Consider the following 16,206-nt stretch of genomic DNA (forward strand, 5'->3'; position numbering starts at 1 on the left):
TTGGGACTAATTTGTCACTGTGTAACAAAAGCCTTTTAAAACTGCTTATACTCTTTGACTGGACAGTTCTACTTCTAGGATTTTATCCTAAGAAGATAACCAGAGAGCAGCTCAAAAAGTGTAATATATAAGGATAATTACTTACAAGTTGTCTATAATGATGAAAACTTGCGAGCAATTTAAAATAACCAACAGGAATAGAGAACTAAATAAATGACGTATGTCAATGGCCATTTTATGTAGCCATTAAAAAACCATATTACTGAATATACTAAAGGAAATTTTTTTTTAGTACCAGTATCTTAAGAGAAAAAAACAATGTAGATAGTGTGACCCAAACTGTGTTAAAATAGATACATATACACGCTCACATACATAAACACAAATAAATCATACATAAGTATTTTAAGAAAGCTCATCTGTGGGTGATGGGATTTACGGGAGATTTTTATTTTCTTATAACATTTTTACAAATTTTTTTCCAGATTTTACTCTTGTAGCTCATAGGAAAACCCATAAAGGTAAACAGTTTTTCAGGAAAGGGGCAAAGCCCCTAACCATTTCAGTCAAGGCCCTTTGGTTGGCTCTGGTTGCCGGGGGGGGGGTGGTCATTAGAGTTCAAAATCTGTCTGCAGGTTTATAAACCCTGTTGCTAATTCTTCAGATCCTCCCACAGTTGTCAGGCCCTGAGGACTGGTACAGACTAACTAAATGCACAGGTTAACTAGTAAGCCAGAACTCTCTGTATTAATTTCTGAAGGAGAATAACCATGACTTGAGAACAAACGTGGGTTCTTTATTTACTGAGCATCTTCGCTGTACCAGGTACTCTCTTTCTAAAGTGGGGAGCCCTGTCAGGGTCCAGATACTACCACAGGGAGTTGCCTGGTGAGAACAGAGTCAAGCACTGGGGTCAGGGTTTTTGAAAAGAAGTATTTCTAGCTAACTGTGGCAGCTTCTCTGCACTGGAGCGATCTTTCTCTGCCACCAGAATCAAGATGAGTCACCGTGAATCAGGGTTCCCTCTTGTGTTCGAAACACAGGTCGTAAGCTCTTCTTCCCCAATTCACGTTTTTTGTCCTAGACTTCTTTCAGTTTATAGCTGTCATGACAGCTACACTCCTGACCCACATGCCTAAAGGGCTCCAGCATTGGTGTTTCCTGATTTACTTCCCTTCACGGATTAATTTAATTGAGGCCGCCCTCTTTCTAGGGGCTGTAGGGTGTGGGGAGCGTGCAGGGAGCAGGCAGGCAGACTCCACCCAGCCACACTGTACACTGAGCTCTCGGGCGGGCCCGCCCTCTGGGGAACTGATCCCAGGAGTGCCCTGTGGACCTCTCTGTCTCTGAAGCCGGCCCTCTTAAGCTTTGTCCCTAGATTTGGAGATTGTACTTTGACCTTAGATGTTAATATCTATTATCTTTGCACATGGCTTTGAGACCTCTACCCCTAGATATTTTCTGCTCCTGCAGATGGTAATGTGTTTTGAAGTACTAGTCTAGCTGGCTGATTATTAGAGATGTAGTAACCAGATGCCATATGAGAAGCCAGTTTAAATTATTATTAACAGTGGTCAGAGAACTTCTAACGGGAGGAATAATCTGTAAAATCAGCGACAAATTTTTAAGAGTAACATATGCTTATTGTAGCACATTCAACTGTACAGAAGTATTTATAGTAAAATGAAAACCCCACCTGCTTCTCCAAGCCCATCTGTTCCCACAACTGATGTTAATCCTTCTAGAATGTTTTACAGTCTCACCCCCACATACACATACATGCGTACAGTTTTGTGTGTCTGTCTGTGGGATTGTGTTACTGATGTCTTTTAATAGGATTGTAGTATATGTCCTCTTCTGCAACTTGCTCTATTCACTTAACAATTTAATCCACAGCTCTAGACTGCTAGGATTCAAATCCCAACTTTTCCACTCACTGACTGCCTCTCTGAACCTCAGTTTCTTCTTCAATAAAATGGGGATAATAATGGCGTCTTCTTCATGGGGTTTATGTAAGGAGTAAATAAGGTAAGTACTTAACGAATGCATAGAACAGGGCCTGGTGTATTACACAGTGAGTGTGTGCTAGTAGTAGTAACAGTACAGTAGTAGCAATAGTGCTAGTAGTAGCATCATCTCAGTCTTTTCAAAGGCTACCTAGCATTTCATTATATAGGTGGATTGAAATTTTTTTATACTATTCCTCTAGCGATGGCTCCTCGATTTTACTTACCCCAAGACTTCCCCCTGCGATTGAACTCAGGTTTATAAAGTTAGTGACCTGCTCTGGGCAAGACCTCAGTTCTGGTGAATGAATTACAGATGCAGCCAGCTCTGGCGTTTGGGAATATCGGGTGAGAGGTAGAAAATGAGGTCTGAGGTGTGACTGGCAGATGTATGTACTCTCCCATTCCCAGCAAATCGCCATCGCTCGGGAGGGCGACCTCCTGACCAAGGAGCGGCTGTGCTGCGGCCTGTCCATGTTCGAGGTCATCCTGACCCGCATCCGGAGCTACCTGCAGGACCCCATCTGGCGGGGCCCCCCACCCACCAACGGCGTCATGCACGTTGACGAGTGCGTGGAGTTCCACCGGCTGTGGAGTGCCATGCAGTTCGTCTACTGCATCCCCGTGGGGACCAACGAGTTCACAGCTGAGTGAGTAGCCCCAGGGAAGGCGGGGTCGCCCCCCCAACCTGCTCATCCCCGACCCGAAGAGCCATCGGGCAGCCAGAGCTCAGCCAGAAAGGAGGGCAGGGGCGGGGTTGTCCAACAACGGTTTGTTGAGCACGTGCTGTATGTCGGTCAGGGTTCTAGGTGCCGGACATGCATCTGTGCAGAGCAAAAGTAGACAGTTCCTGGTATGTGGGGTTGACAGGGCCAAGAGAAGACTAGAAAATAGATACAAGGTGCATCTAATGAGGTCCCTTGGCAGCGAGGGCAGGAAGGACAACAGATGCCCATGAAGAGAGACAAGTGGATTATAGGAATTTAATTCACAGATGACAGCTGAGCTGGAACACTGCTTAGGATTCAGCTCTTAGAGGGGAGAAGGGGACCCCACAGGGAAGGCTCCAAGTGGTTGAAGACAGACATGGAGTGTGTGCATATCGGGGCCTTGGACCTCTCAGGGCCTGTCTTCACGGGACTAGAAGCTGGGCCTATGGAAGGGGTGGGGCGGGGGGAGCTCTGGCCAGGGCTTGGTATTAAGATCTCACCGCCCACCCCAGCAGAGCTCCAGGGGTCGTAGAACAGAGACAGGCTCCCCTAGCAGAAGGTGGGCCCCACCTTGCTCATGAGGCCTCTGCTCCTAAAAAGCAGGGGTGCCTTTGAGAGGAACCCAGTCCTGTTCTCAGAGAAGACAGAAGCAGAGCCCCATTCTCCCGTCACTCACCCAGCTACACAGCAAGAGCAGAGTGGCGAAGAGGGCAGACAGGGCCTGCCCTCCAGGAGCCAGGAGCTCTGGAGGAAACACGCACGGGGGCCAGAGAGGCCTCCCCGAGAGAGTGGTGCTGGGAGTGGGATGGGAAGGCTATTTCCAGAGCAGCTGCACTTTCCGCGACAGCGGTGGGGAAGCTGGGAAACCTTCCCAGTGGGCTGCGCTGCATTCAAGGGCGAGCGATCCAGCCAAGAGATGCCCCACGGCCTCCCAAATTGCCCAGGTGGCCGTTGAGAGTTGGGGGCGTGCAGGCTGAGCTTCACCAGACCCAAGAGGACTGGCAGCCCGGCACACCAGCAGCGTCTGTTCATGCCCCATCGTGTCCCTCCCCCACCCCCAGTCCCTGCCCTCTCCACCTACACTGGCCAGCTGGTCTCCTGGTTTGAAACCACCCTTCCCCTCCCAGGTGTTCCTCTGGTTCCTTTCCAGAGCCAAGACAGAGCTTCATCAGAATTCTAACTGGCTACATAAATCTCAAAGGCTGGTTGGATTTTTTTTCTTGCAAATTTGTCTTCTTCAAAGCTGATTTTTCTTACATTAGTGGGGCGACAGACTGACACCTCTTCATGGCTAGCAGGGCTTATAATATAACCACAGTCCCAGGAACAAATGAGTCCATACTCACGGCTTCCCTTGTACCCATTCTACAGATTAAGAGAATTGGCCCAGAGGTGAGCCAGCTCACTAGCTGTACTGCTGGTTCAAGATGAGGGTCCCTTCCCCCTCTGCCTCCTGCTTCTCACTCCAGCTGTTTCCTCTCCCACTCCCAGGCAGTGTTTTGGAGATGGCCTGAACTGGGCTGGCTGCTCCATCATCGTCCTGCTGGGCCAGCAGCGTCGCTTCGACCTTTTCGACTTCTGTTACCACCTGCTGAAAGTACAGAGGCAGGACGGGAAGGATGAAATCATTAAGAATGTGGTAAGCAGCTCGTGGCTGGGTCCTGGGAGTTGGGGCCAGGCCTGACAAGCAGGCCTTTCATCGGCAGAGGAGGGTGAGCTGCTTATGGAGGCCAGCTCCCCACACTGCAGCAGGTAGGTACAGAGACATTCAGCAGCTGGTGACCTTCTCGTAAGAAGCCATGAGTCACTGGCTCGTAACCCACTGGGATGAATCACATCACCCCGCAGGGCAGTGCCAGCCTCCAGACCTGAAACACACCTTCCCTGTGCCAGTCAGACTCTGCTAATGCTGCTTCGTCATCTGCACAAACTCTGAACACGAAAGTTGTGCAGCCACGGGGATGGGATGAGCGCCGCTGTCGTGTGTCGGGTAGGCAAGGCTGCTGCGGGAGCATCAAGAAGGGCTGTCTAAAGCAGGCTGAGGGGCTGGGCAGGGGCCTCAGAAGGCTCCCCCTAGAGGCGATGCTTGGGCAAAGTCCAGAATGACCAGCTGCAAATAGCCAGGCAGAAAATGGGGTGCAGGATGGGGAGAATGTTCTAGGCAGAGGGAACAGCTAGAGCAAAGGCACAGAGGCATGAAGATGTATGGCTGGAACAGAGGGTGGGTCTGCAGGACCTGCTGAGAGGAAACAGAGGCAGGAGCCACCTCAAAGGTTTTTTGTTTGCTTTGAGGTAGAACATACGTAACATAAAATTTGCTGTTTTAGCTATCTTTAACTGTTTACTGCATTAAATTCCCTCACCTTGTTACGCAACCATCACCACCTCCGTCTTCAGAACTTTTCATCTTCCCCAGCTGAAACTCTGTGCCTAGCTAGGAAACAGTAACTCGCCATGCTCCCTCCCCCCAGCCTCTGGTAACCACCCTTCCACTTTCTTTCTCTGTGAGTTTGACTGCTCTAGAGGTACTTCGTATAAGTGGAATTCTCACTCAGCATAATGTGTTCAAGGCTCACCCTGTTGTAGCATGTGTCAGTATTCCCTTCCTTTAAAGGCTGAATAATATTCCATTGTATATATACACCGCATTCTGTTTATCCATTCATCTGTCGATGGACGCTTGAGTTGCTCCCGCATTTTGGCTGTTGTGAATCGTGCTGCTGTGATCATGAGTGTACAAATAACTGTTCAAGACCCTGCTTTCATTGCTTTGGGGTATACACCTAAAATTGGAATTGCTGGATCATGTGGTAATTCTGATTTTAATGTTTTGAGGACCACCATACTGTTTTCCGTAGTGACCACACCATTTTACATTCTCACCAGCAATGCACAGGAGTTCCAATTTCTCTGTATCCTCCCCAGCACTTGTTATTTTCTGTGTATCTTTGGAAATAGCCATTTTAATGTGTGTGTGAAGTGGTATCTCATTGTGGTTTTGATTCACATGTCCTTAGCAATTAGTGATATTAGCATCTTTTCTTGTGCTTATTGGCTATTTGTTTATCTTCTTTGGAGGAATGTCTATTCAGGTGTTTTGCTCACTTTTTAATTGGGTCATTTGGCTTGTTTTTGTTTGTTTGTTTTGCTGTTATTTAATTGCAGGTGTTCTTTCTATATTCTGGATATTAATCCCTTATCAGATATATGATTTGAAAATGTTCTCTCTCATTCTTTGGGTCACCTTTTCACTCTGTTGATAGTGTCCTTTAATGCAAATAAGTTTTTAATTTTGATGTATTCCAATTTATTATTTATTACCTGTGCTTTGGTGTCATATCCAAGAAATCATTGCCAAACTCAATGTCGTAACGCTTTTTCTCTGTTTTCTTCTAAAAGTTTTATAGTTTTCACTCTCATGTTTAGGTCTTTAATCCATTTTGAGCTAATGTTTTGTATATGGTGTAAAGTAAGAATCCAACTTCTTCTGTGTGTGGATATCCAGTTTTCCAGCACCGTCTATTGAGAAGACCATTCTTTTTCCATTGAATGTTGTGGGCACCCTTGTCAGAAATCATTTGACCATATATGAAAGGGTTTATATCTGGGCTGTCTGTTTCATTGGTCCATATGTCTGTCTTCATGCTAGAACCACACTGTTTTGATTACTGCAGCTTTGTGGTAAGTTTTGAAACTGAAAGCATTGTATGGTCAAGTTCACATTTCACTGTCAAGCTCTGGGCACCCATAGAAGGCCTTTAAGCAAGAGAGTGGCATGATCGTTGAAGCATCAGGACCCCGGACCCCACCCTCAACTGAATTCTTCCCTTTCTCTTGATTTCTCTGTCCCCTCCTCCCATCCCTAACCTGCACGTCCCTGTCCTTCTACAGCCCCTGAAGAAGATGGCAGACAGGATCAGGAAGTACCAGATCTTGAACAATGAGGTTTTTGCCATCCTGAATAAGTACATGAAGTCCGTGGAGACGGACAGTTCCACCGTGGAGCATGTGCGCTGCTTCCAACCACCCATCCACCAGTCCCTGGCCACCACCTGCTAGGCGGAAGGTCCTGCAAACCCTCAACCTGGAGGAGAAGCAGGAGAGAGAAAGCCACAACCAGCCTGCAACAGGGTCTGACTGGACAGTGTGTGGGATGGACCTGGAAGGAAACAAGAACCTCCCCAAACACATCTGCACCTCCTGAGGGCTGGGCCTGTGCATGCTCTCCCACAACATCTCCATGGTGGTTTCTCCATAGTGTAAATGGAAAAAAAAAAAAAAAGAAAAGAAAAGAAACAGGGCAGTATATGCTTTTCTCTTTTTTACTTTTTTTTCCCTCAGCTGTGTTAAGATCCCTAGTTTTACCCTTTCTCCATCTCGTGGTCCCCTACATCTGTGGTTGCTTCCCAAGACCTCCTCCTCAGATGGAGACCTCCAACCCAATGCCCACGTGCCACCCCAGAACTGAAGTCTTAGAGATGGAGAAAAGAGTGTGGTGATGCCCCAAGATGTCAGCCTGACCATGCTTCCACTTCCTAGCATCTTCACCTCCTCTGGCTCCCTCCCTCCACTTCCCAAGATGGCATCTTCTTCTGCTCTGTACGCCAGGGATTCTACCACCAAGAATACTCCTGGACCAGGCGCTGAGAGCCATGGTGAATGGGAGACGAGGTTCCTGGTATTGGTACCATGGTAGATGGTGTTGTGGTGTTGCCTTTGACCTTCCATGGACTCCCAAAACCACATTCTGACTCCCCTCTCAGGGCACTCCTAGAGAGAATTCAGAAATGCATTCACAACTGGAATGGGTGAGTAGAATTGGGGTAAGAAGATGGTCAGAACCGCTATGTAGAAGCAGTATTTAAGAACACAGCCAGGGATTCCATAGTCCAAAACAGAAAGCTATTAGACCACCTCATCAGCTTGATGGTGAGAGGGTCCTTTATTCATTGAGCAAATGCTTAGTGAGCACCAAGTTGCACAGGGTAATGGACACTGGGGCTACAGCTTTGAACAGGCCAGGCATGGACTGCCCACAGCATTAGCCAGCGACCAAATTAGGGGCCACTTCTTGGCACAGAATCTCTCGTCAAGGAAAACTGTCACAAGAAAGAAAATATTAAAGGGTTATTTTAATAGAAGCCAGAAACATCTTGGGGTCAAGGAGGTAAGGAATATAAATAATACTTGTCAACGAGCTTTTAATACCAAAATATACCCCAAAGAGGAATCCTGTTCTGGTGAATCAGGATTTTTGTTGTCCTAGAAGCTGAAAGATTCCGGTGACATTTTATCTTTGACTGTCAACTTCCTTGATGTTCCTTAACTTAGATTTAGAGGTATGGCGTATATCTCACAGGGACGTGTCTACTTCCGTTTCCCTGACTGAACCAAAATTCCCTGCAGGATCTCCTACCAAGCATGGGGAGACTGTTTAGAAGGACAGAAGCCTTTGGGAAGTGAATTTCTCATTGCAGAGCACCTCATCATCAAAGGGAATCTATGACCCTGAGCTTGTAAGAACATATAAAGTGAGACATTGGATATTTCTCTCCTGGCCCAGGAAGGAAAAGAAAGAGAGAAAATAGAACAGTAATGATCTCCTCCCTCAGGGCAGATGAATGGAAATGGTTTCCATTAACCAGATGGCCCACTTCAACCCCATGGCAAGAGCAAAGAAGTGTCCATAGCAAGAGATTTGTGTTACCCACTCATGCTCACCAGGGAGGAGAGAGGTGGGGCTCGCCAAAGTATGGTCCAAAGGCCACATACATCAGGACCTCCTGAGATTAGCACGTTTAATGCAGATTCCTGGGCCCCATCTCACACCCATTGATTCTACAGCTCTGGGAGCAGGGTCAGGAAATCTGCACTTGCCACAAGCTGGATTGTTCTGTTGCACATGAAAGTCTGAGGACCACTGCTGTAGAGGCCCCCTGCACTGCTACCCTTGGGCTTTGAGCTCCCTCTGAGCCATGAAAGAAAATATTTGTTGGGAAGGAAAGTGAGTCAGGGTGGAAGCTGTCAGATCCTCCTGTCTGGAGCTGCCACTTCGTATTCCGATTTCTCATTTTTTTCTTCTTGATGACCATAGATGTATCCCAAAGGCAAAAGTGAGGCATTACCCGACATGGGAGAACCACCAGGTAAAACTCACCTTCAAAACCCACATAAAATTTCTAAGCTCCAGAGACTTCCGAGTCTTCATTCCTGTCTGGGAACAGTAGCTGGCTCACTCTCTCAGATTAAGTCTGGCTGTTAAGTCCTGGAGATCATTCTAAATCCTTGACCATTGCTTTGCGGAGATTTGGATCACCGGTTGGATGAGATTGCTATTTCCACAGTCCACCCCTCCCACCCTGCATTCTTAGCCCTGAATTTGACCCTCTGGGTAGAATCCTATTATCCTCAAGAGGTTTGATCCCAGTAAATTGAGGTCTTCACCTTTAGGAGGGACGTTTCATTTCCCTGGCTCACCAGCAGCATTGATTTACGAACACCGAAAGGGTTTAATAATTCTTTCCTTCCTGGTGTTACTGCCCACCCCCACTTTTGATTTTTTGTGTATCTAAGAACCAGGAAAAATAAAAACTTAGGTTTTAAAAGGTTAAAAAAAATTCTGTTTCAGAAACTGTCAAATGTACCATATTTGTATTAAGAGTTGTTGGGGATTTTTGTACAATGAATTTACATTTATTTATGGTGACTTATATTTACGCTTGTGATCAAATAATGATGTTAAATTCTTAAATCATATTTGCTATGCAGCTGAAGATGATATTTTGCTTTGTATTTTGGGGTAACTGTGTTGAGTTGATAAACATTTCCATCTCCATTAAAACTGCTTCCAAACTAGTGAAATGAGCATCTTGTCTTGATTCTGGGTCATATTCTAGTCGTCGTTGATCTGTGGAAGGCCACATGAAAACTGATGCCTAAGGATACAACCTGAAAGAGAATGGAGGAAGATAAAGATAAAGAAGACAAAGACATTGCGCCCTAAACTAATGGCTTGTTTTCCTTTCTCACTGGGGGAATTAAATCTTTACAAATTGACTTGCACTGGGCAAGATATCGGAGATGGTTCCTGAGCCTAGGGGATTCATAGTCTGACAGTGTAACTCTACAAACTATATCCCTAGTTTTGTTTTTTGGGGTTGTTTTTGTTGTTGTTGTTTGTTTTTTATTTTTTTAATTGAAGTGTAGTTGATTTACAATGTGTTAGTTTTAGGTGTACAGCAAAGTGACTCAGTTATACATATATATCCTTTTTCAGATTCTTTTCCATTATAGAGTGTTACAAGGTATTGAATATAGTTCCCTGTGCTATACAGGTGTTTGTTATTTTTCTGTTTTATATATGGTAGTGTGTATCTGTTAATCCCAAACTCCTAATTTATTCCTTCCTCCCTCCCAACACTGGTAATCATAAATTTGTTTTCTATGTCTATGAGTCTGTTTCTGTTTTGTAAATAAGTTCATTTGTATCTTTTTTTTAGATTTCACATATAAGTGAAATCATGTGATATTTGTCTTTCTCTGTCTGACTTCACTTAGTATGAAAATATCTTGGTTCATCCATGTTGCTGCAAATTGCACTATTTTGTTCTTTTTACGGTTGAGTAATATTCCATTTGGTGTGTGGGGGTGGGGGGTGGCGAGCGTAAGGTTGGCCAAAAAGTTCATTGGGGTTTTTCCATCAGATCATGTGAAAAACCCAAACGAACTTTTTGGCCAGCCCAATATATATACACACACATATATAATATCTTTTTTATCCATTCATCTGTTGATGGACATTTAGGTTGCTTCCATGTCTTGACGATTATAAATAGTGCTGCTGTGAACATTGGGGTGCATGTGTCTTTTCGAATTAGAGTTTTTGTCTTTTCCAGATATATGCCCAGAAGTGGGATTGCTGGATCATATGGTAACTCTATTTTTAGTTTTTTAAGGAAACTCCATACTGTTTTCCTTATTGGCTGCACCAATTTACATTTCCACCAACAGCATAGGAGGTTTCCCTCCTCTCCACATCCTTGCCAACATGTTATTTGTGTTCTTTTTGATGATAACCATTCTGACAGGTGTGAGGTGATAGCTCATTGTGGCTTTGATTTGCATTTCCCTGATGATTAGCGATATTGAGCATCTCTTCATGTGCCTGTTGGCCATCTGCATGTCCTCTTTGGAAAAATGTCTATTCAGTTCTTCTGCCCATTCTTTAATTGGGTTGTTTGTTTTTTTGATGTTCAGTTGTATGAGCTGCTTATGTATGTTGGATATTAACCCCTTATCAGTCGTATCATTTGCAAATACCTTCTCCCATTCAGTACATTGTCTTTTTGTTTTGTAGATGATTTCCTTTGCTGTGCAAAAGCTTTTAAGTTTAATTAGGTCCCATTTGTCTACTTTTGGTTTTGTTTCCTTTGCTTTAGGAGATGGAGCCAAAAAAAATATTGCTGCAGTTTATGTCAAAGAGCGTTCTGCCTGTGTTTTCCTCTAGCAGTTTATCGGTCTTACATTTAGGTCTTTAATCCATTTTGAGTTTATGTCTGTATATGGTGTTAGAGAATGTTCTAACTTCGTCGTTTTACCTGTAGCTGTTCCGTTTTCCCAGCACCACTTACTGAAGAGACTGTCTTTTCTCCATTGTATATTTCTTGCCTCCTTTGTCGTAGATGAATTGACCATAAGTGCATGGGTTTATTTCTGGGCTTTCTATCCTGTTCCATATATATCATTTATCAATATATCCCTAGTTTTAAGAGGAAGCATGGGAACTAATATTTAATGAGGCCTAATATGTGTGGGCACCGTGCTAAATCCCATTCATCCATCCATTCCTTTGAATCAACCACCATCACTTTCTGTGTTATATCCCACCTTTGACAAAGGGGCTATACAGTGTGTTTATTTTCACACAGTTACTAAGTGAAAGCTGGAATATGAACCCAGTTCCAAAGGATGGGCTTTTGCTGTTACACTATAGTAAATTGATCAGCCAGTCTGGACCCCAAAACTAGACTTAGGAATTTGATTACTGGACTTCTGGGGGGCTTTGGGTCAGTAAGATTGAGCTAAGCCTGGTATTAGGAGAGACCCAGCATAGTGGCAAGGAAGTTCCCAGGCTGAAGGCACCTGGAGACCTCTCACACTCATCGGAAAGGATGGCAGTAGAAGATCACTAGAAGGATATGTTTAAGACCAGCACCAGTGCTTGGAGCCTCCTGTGTTACACAGCGCCTGCTTTCCTGAAGACTGCCAACAGAAATGAGTTCTAGGGCATTAGTGGCCCCCACTGCTGCAGCCTGGGAAGCCCTCAAATCTCTTGGGGCCTCAGGTTCCTCATCTTCAAGGTGGACAAAATAATCCAAGGTCCCTTCAAGCTCTGGTTTCCCAATTCTAGGTCATTTCCTACTGGTGTACCTTGAGGAGGCTGACTACTTCACAAGCTCAAAATCTTTCTCAGCCATGTGTCACCACCTCAAAGGGTTCTCATCATTAGGGCTGGTATATTTGATCTAGTGTCATTGAGCACTGTGAGTCTGGAGAAATGCACAGTGAAAAGAAGATTCCACGTTCAAATACATTGGGGGAATGCATTGTGCTCTCTCCCCTCTTGAAGATCAGCAGTGCTGTGACGTCCTGCAGAGCTTAATCAGCCTGGATTAACACCACGTCTCCCAGATGGCTATGACCTGGGACACTCCTTTCTCTGCATCACTAGTGATTCTCTCATGAAACATTCTTTGAAAACTCTTGGACTGAGGGTGTGGAAATCCATGTTAAGATAGTTTTTTAAATTCCCACAGGAGAAGAACCACTTACACATGGGCAGTCCTGACCCTTGGGCACAATTAGGGAAGCAGGGACTTGGCAGAGTACTGAAGGAATTCAGGTGGAAAGAGGAAGCATTTTCATGATGGGAGAGCATAGGGTAGCTGAGTGGATTCACTTGCTAGGGTTGCCATAATGAAATACCACAGACCAGGTGGCTGAAACAACAGAAATTTATTTTCTTACCATTCTGGAGGCTAGAAGTCCAAGATCAAGGTGTCAGCAGGGTTAGTCTCTTCTAAGATCTCTCTCCTTGGCTTACAGATGGCTGTCTTCTCCCTGTGTCTTTACATGGTCTTTGCTCTGTGTCTGTGTCATAATTTCCTAAGGAGACCAGTTACATTGAATTGGGGCCCATTTATATGACCTCCTTTTACCTTAATTTCCTCATTAAAGACTATCTCCAAATAGAATCCCATTCTGAGGTACTGGGGTTTAGGGCTTCAACATATGAGTTGAGTTGGGAGAGAAATTCAACCCATAACAATGGAGAAGAGAATAGATCTGGGAAAGGTGCTGTGTCTGGGGCCCTGGACTGTTTGAAGTCTGGGATGCCATTGCTTGAGAAACACTTCTTGTATGCTCACTATTTTCAAGCCTCCACATAGAGGCTTGTAGGAAGAGAAAAGACAGCTAGCCTACGATTTGGCTTTTTTTTTTTTAAAAATCAATTTATTTATTTATTTTTGGCTGCGTTGGGTCTTCGTTGCTGTGCACAGGCTTTCTTTTAGTTACGGCGATCAGGGGCTGCTCTTCACTATGGTGCACAGGCTTTGCATTGCGGTGGCTTCTCTTGTTGCGGAGCACGGGCTCTCCGCGCATGGGCTTCAGTAGTTGTGGCTCGCAGGCTCAAGAGTGCAGTCTCAGTAGTTGTGGCACATGGGCTCAGTTGCTCTGCGGCATGTGGGATCTACCCAGGCCAGGGCTCAAACCCGTGTCCCCTGTGTTGGCAGGCAGATTCTTAACCACTGCGCCACCAGGGAAGTCCCCAAATTGGCATTTTTCGCTGAAAACCCATGGGCCTCATCCAGCACATAGTTTGAATTTGTGACTAGGAAACTTGGTTACAGCTGTGTCTCTAATGTCAGTTTTGGGGGGAACAAAAAAGGTCATGTACAATATTTTATGGAGCTGTTCAGAGATAGAACATTTGATGAAACACATATCAGATTTTTCATTAAAACCGCTTTTACACACTCGATGAAATTGCTGACAAAATACTGTTAAAGTAATTAGATTTAGTTTAGACAAGGTAAAAAAAAAAATGCACGAAAAGAGTTCAGTAAAATCACAGAAGTCCTCAAAGAGTGAGCTGTGGTCTTCGGGGGAAATAAAATTAACTTTGAATTTACAGTCACTATACACTCACTGTGAACTACTGCTTACTATTATTAACACCACAAAAAATCAAGGGCATCTAAATTTGTCTAAGAGGGTCAAAACATATTTTTATAAATTTTAGAGAAACTGGCTTTCCCAAATGAAGATGCATGTGAAATATGCAACAGAAATGGCCTTCCAATAAAATAAAAAGATACACAAACAATGAAAGAAAAATATTTTGCATGACTAGGAAGAAGATGATTCACATACAAATAATTCCAAACTAACCTGTTTACAAACTACTTTTTGGCCATTATAGGTCAAAGTATCGTCTTGATTGAGGGAGGTCGGAACAAACTGAGCCATGTACTGCTTTTAGGAAGGTTTTCTCATAATATTCCAGAATTGAAAGATTTGAAAGAACAATTCAGGAAATACTGTACCCTCTAGATACTGCTTTAAAAGGCAATGAAAACTGTAATGTAAGGGATTATTTATATAATAAATTTATTTAATAAAATGCGAATGTTGTGTAATATTTTCTGTAATAATAATTATACATGACCCCAAGAGTAGTTGAATGTGTATAAAACGCATAGTTTGTTTTCTGAACCTAAGTGTTGCTTTAAAAACCTTATTGATAATTTCAGGTGCTACCCCTTATCAGAACAGAATTTCTTCATATTGAAATCAATTTAAAAACTCTGAGTTTTAATGACTCAAGGAAGGTTGTCTAATTTGACATTACTGACAATAGAATACAAATTATATAAAAATCTTGATGATAGAGAGTAGATTTTAAGTGTTCTTACCACACACCCCCCCAAAAAAGGTAACTGTGTGATGTAATGGATGTGTTAATTAACTTGACTGTGATGATCATTTCACAGTACATTCATATATCAAAACATTCTGTACACCTTGAATATGTAAAATTTTATTTTCAGTTGTACCTCAATAAAGGCAGGAGCAGAGGGAATCTTTTTTTTTTAATTGAAGTATAGTTGATTAACAATATTATATTAGTTTCAGATTTACAGCATAGTGATTCAGTATTTCTACATTATACTCCATTAAAAGTTGTTACAAGTTAATGGCTGTAATTCCCTGTGCTATACAATATATCCTTGTTGCTTATCTATTTTATACATAGTACTTTATATGTCTTAATCCCATACCCTATTTTGCCCTTCCTTGCTTCCTTCTCCCCATTGGTAACTACCATGTTTGTTTGTTTGTTTCTGTATCTGTGAGTCTCTTTCTGTTTTGCTATATACCTTTGTTTGTTTTCATTACTAGATTCCACATATAAGTGATATCATACAGTGTTTGTCTTTCTCTGTCTGACTTACTTCACTAAGCATAAAATTCTGTAGGTCTATCCATGTTGCTGGAAATGGCAGAATTTCATTCTTTTTTATGGCTGAGTAGTGGTCCATTGTATATATGTACCACATCTTTATCCATTCATCTGTTGATGGACACTTGTGTTCCTTCCATATCTTGGCTATTGTAAATAGTGCTGCTGTGAACATTGGGGTGCATGTATCTTTTCGAATTAATGTTTTCATTTTTTTCTGGATATATACCCAGAAATGGAATTGCTGGTAGTTCTATTTTCAGTTTTTTGAGGAACCTGCGTACTGTTTTCTGTAGTGGCTGCACCGATGTACATTCCCACCTACAATGTACAAGGGTTCCCTTTTCTCCACATCCTCACCAGCATTTGTTATTTGTAGACTTTTTGATGATAGCCATTCTGACAGGTGTGAGGTGATATCTTACTGTGGTTTTGATTTGCGTTTCTCCAATAATTATTGATGTTGAGCATCTTTTAATGTGCCTGTTAGCCACCTGTTATGTCTTCTTTGGAAACATGTCTGTTCAGGTCTTCGGCTCATTTTCTGATTGGATTGTTTGTTTGTTTATATTGAGTTGTATGAGCTGTTTATATATTTTGGATATTAACTCCTTGTCGGTCATATTGTTTGCAAATATTTTCTCTGTTCCATAGGTTGTCTTTTCGTTTTGTCTATAGTTTTATGTGCTGTACAAAAGCTTTTAAGTTTAATTAGGCCCCATTTATTTATTTTTGCTTTTGTTTCTTTTGCCTTAGGAGGCTGATCCAAAAAGATACTGCTACAATTTATGTCAAAGAGTGTTCTGCGTATGTTCTCTTCTAGGAGGTTTTATGGTTTCAGGTCTTAAATATATATATTTAGGTCTTTAATCCATTTTGAGTTTATTTTTGTATATGGTGTGAGGAAGTGTTCTAATCTCACTGTTTTACATGGAATTGTCCAGTTTTCCCAGCACCACTTGTTGAA

At 43.2% G+C, this 16,206-nt stretch overlaps 1 protein-coding gene across 6 annotated transcripts in view; it reads left to right on the plus strand.

Moving 5' to 3' along the window:
• The window catches only part of CYFIP2 (cytoplasmic FMR1 interacting protein 2), a 112,418-nt gene extending 104,491 nt beyond the window's left edge, over positions 1 to 7,927 (plus strand). For 5 of the 6 annotated variants that reach the window (XM_065874235.1, XM_065874234.1, XM_065874232.1 and 2 more), the window contains 3 exons: positions 2,418 to 2,656; positions 4,208 to 4,355; positions 6,608 to 6,775. In XM_065874235.1, coding sequence (XP_065730307.1) covers positions 2,418 to 2,656; positions 4,208 to 4,355; positions 6,608 to 6,775 — 555 coding nt within the window. Of the gene's footprint in view, positions 1 to 2,417; positions 2,657 to 4,207; positions 4,356 to 6,607 lie in introns of all 6 variants that reach the window. The other variant, XM_065874231.1, reaches the window with a different exon arrangement.
• The last annotated feature ends 8,279 nt before the right edge of the window (positions 7,928 to 16,206 follow it).

The sequence above is a fragment of the Phocoena phocoena genome, chromosome 3 (genome assembly GCF_963924675.1).
Source record: "Phocoena phocoena chromosome 3, mPhoPho1.1, whole genome shotgun sequence".
In the NCBI taxonomy this organism is placed as follows: Eukaryota; Metazoa; Chordata; class Mammalia; order Artiodactyla; family Phocoenidae; genus Phocoena; species Phocoena phocoena.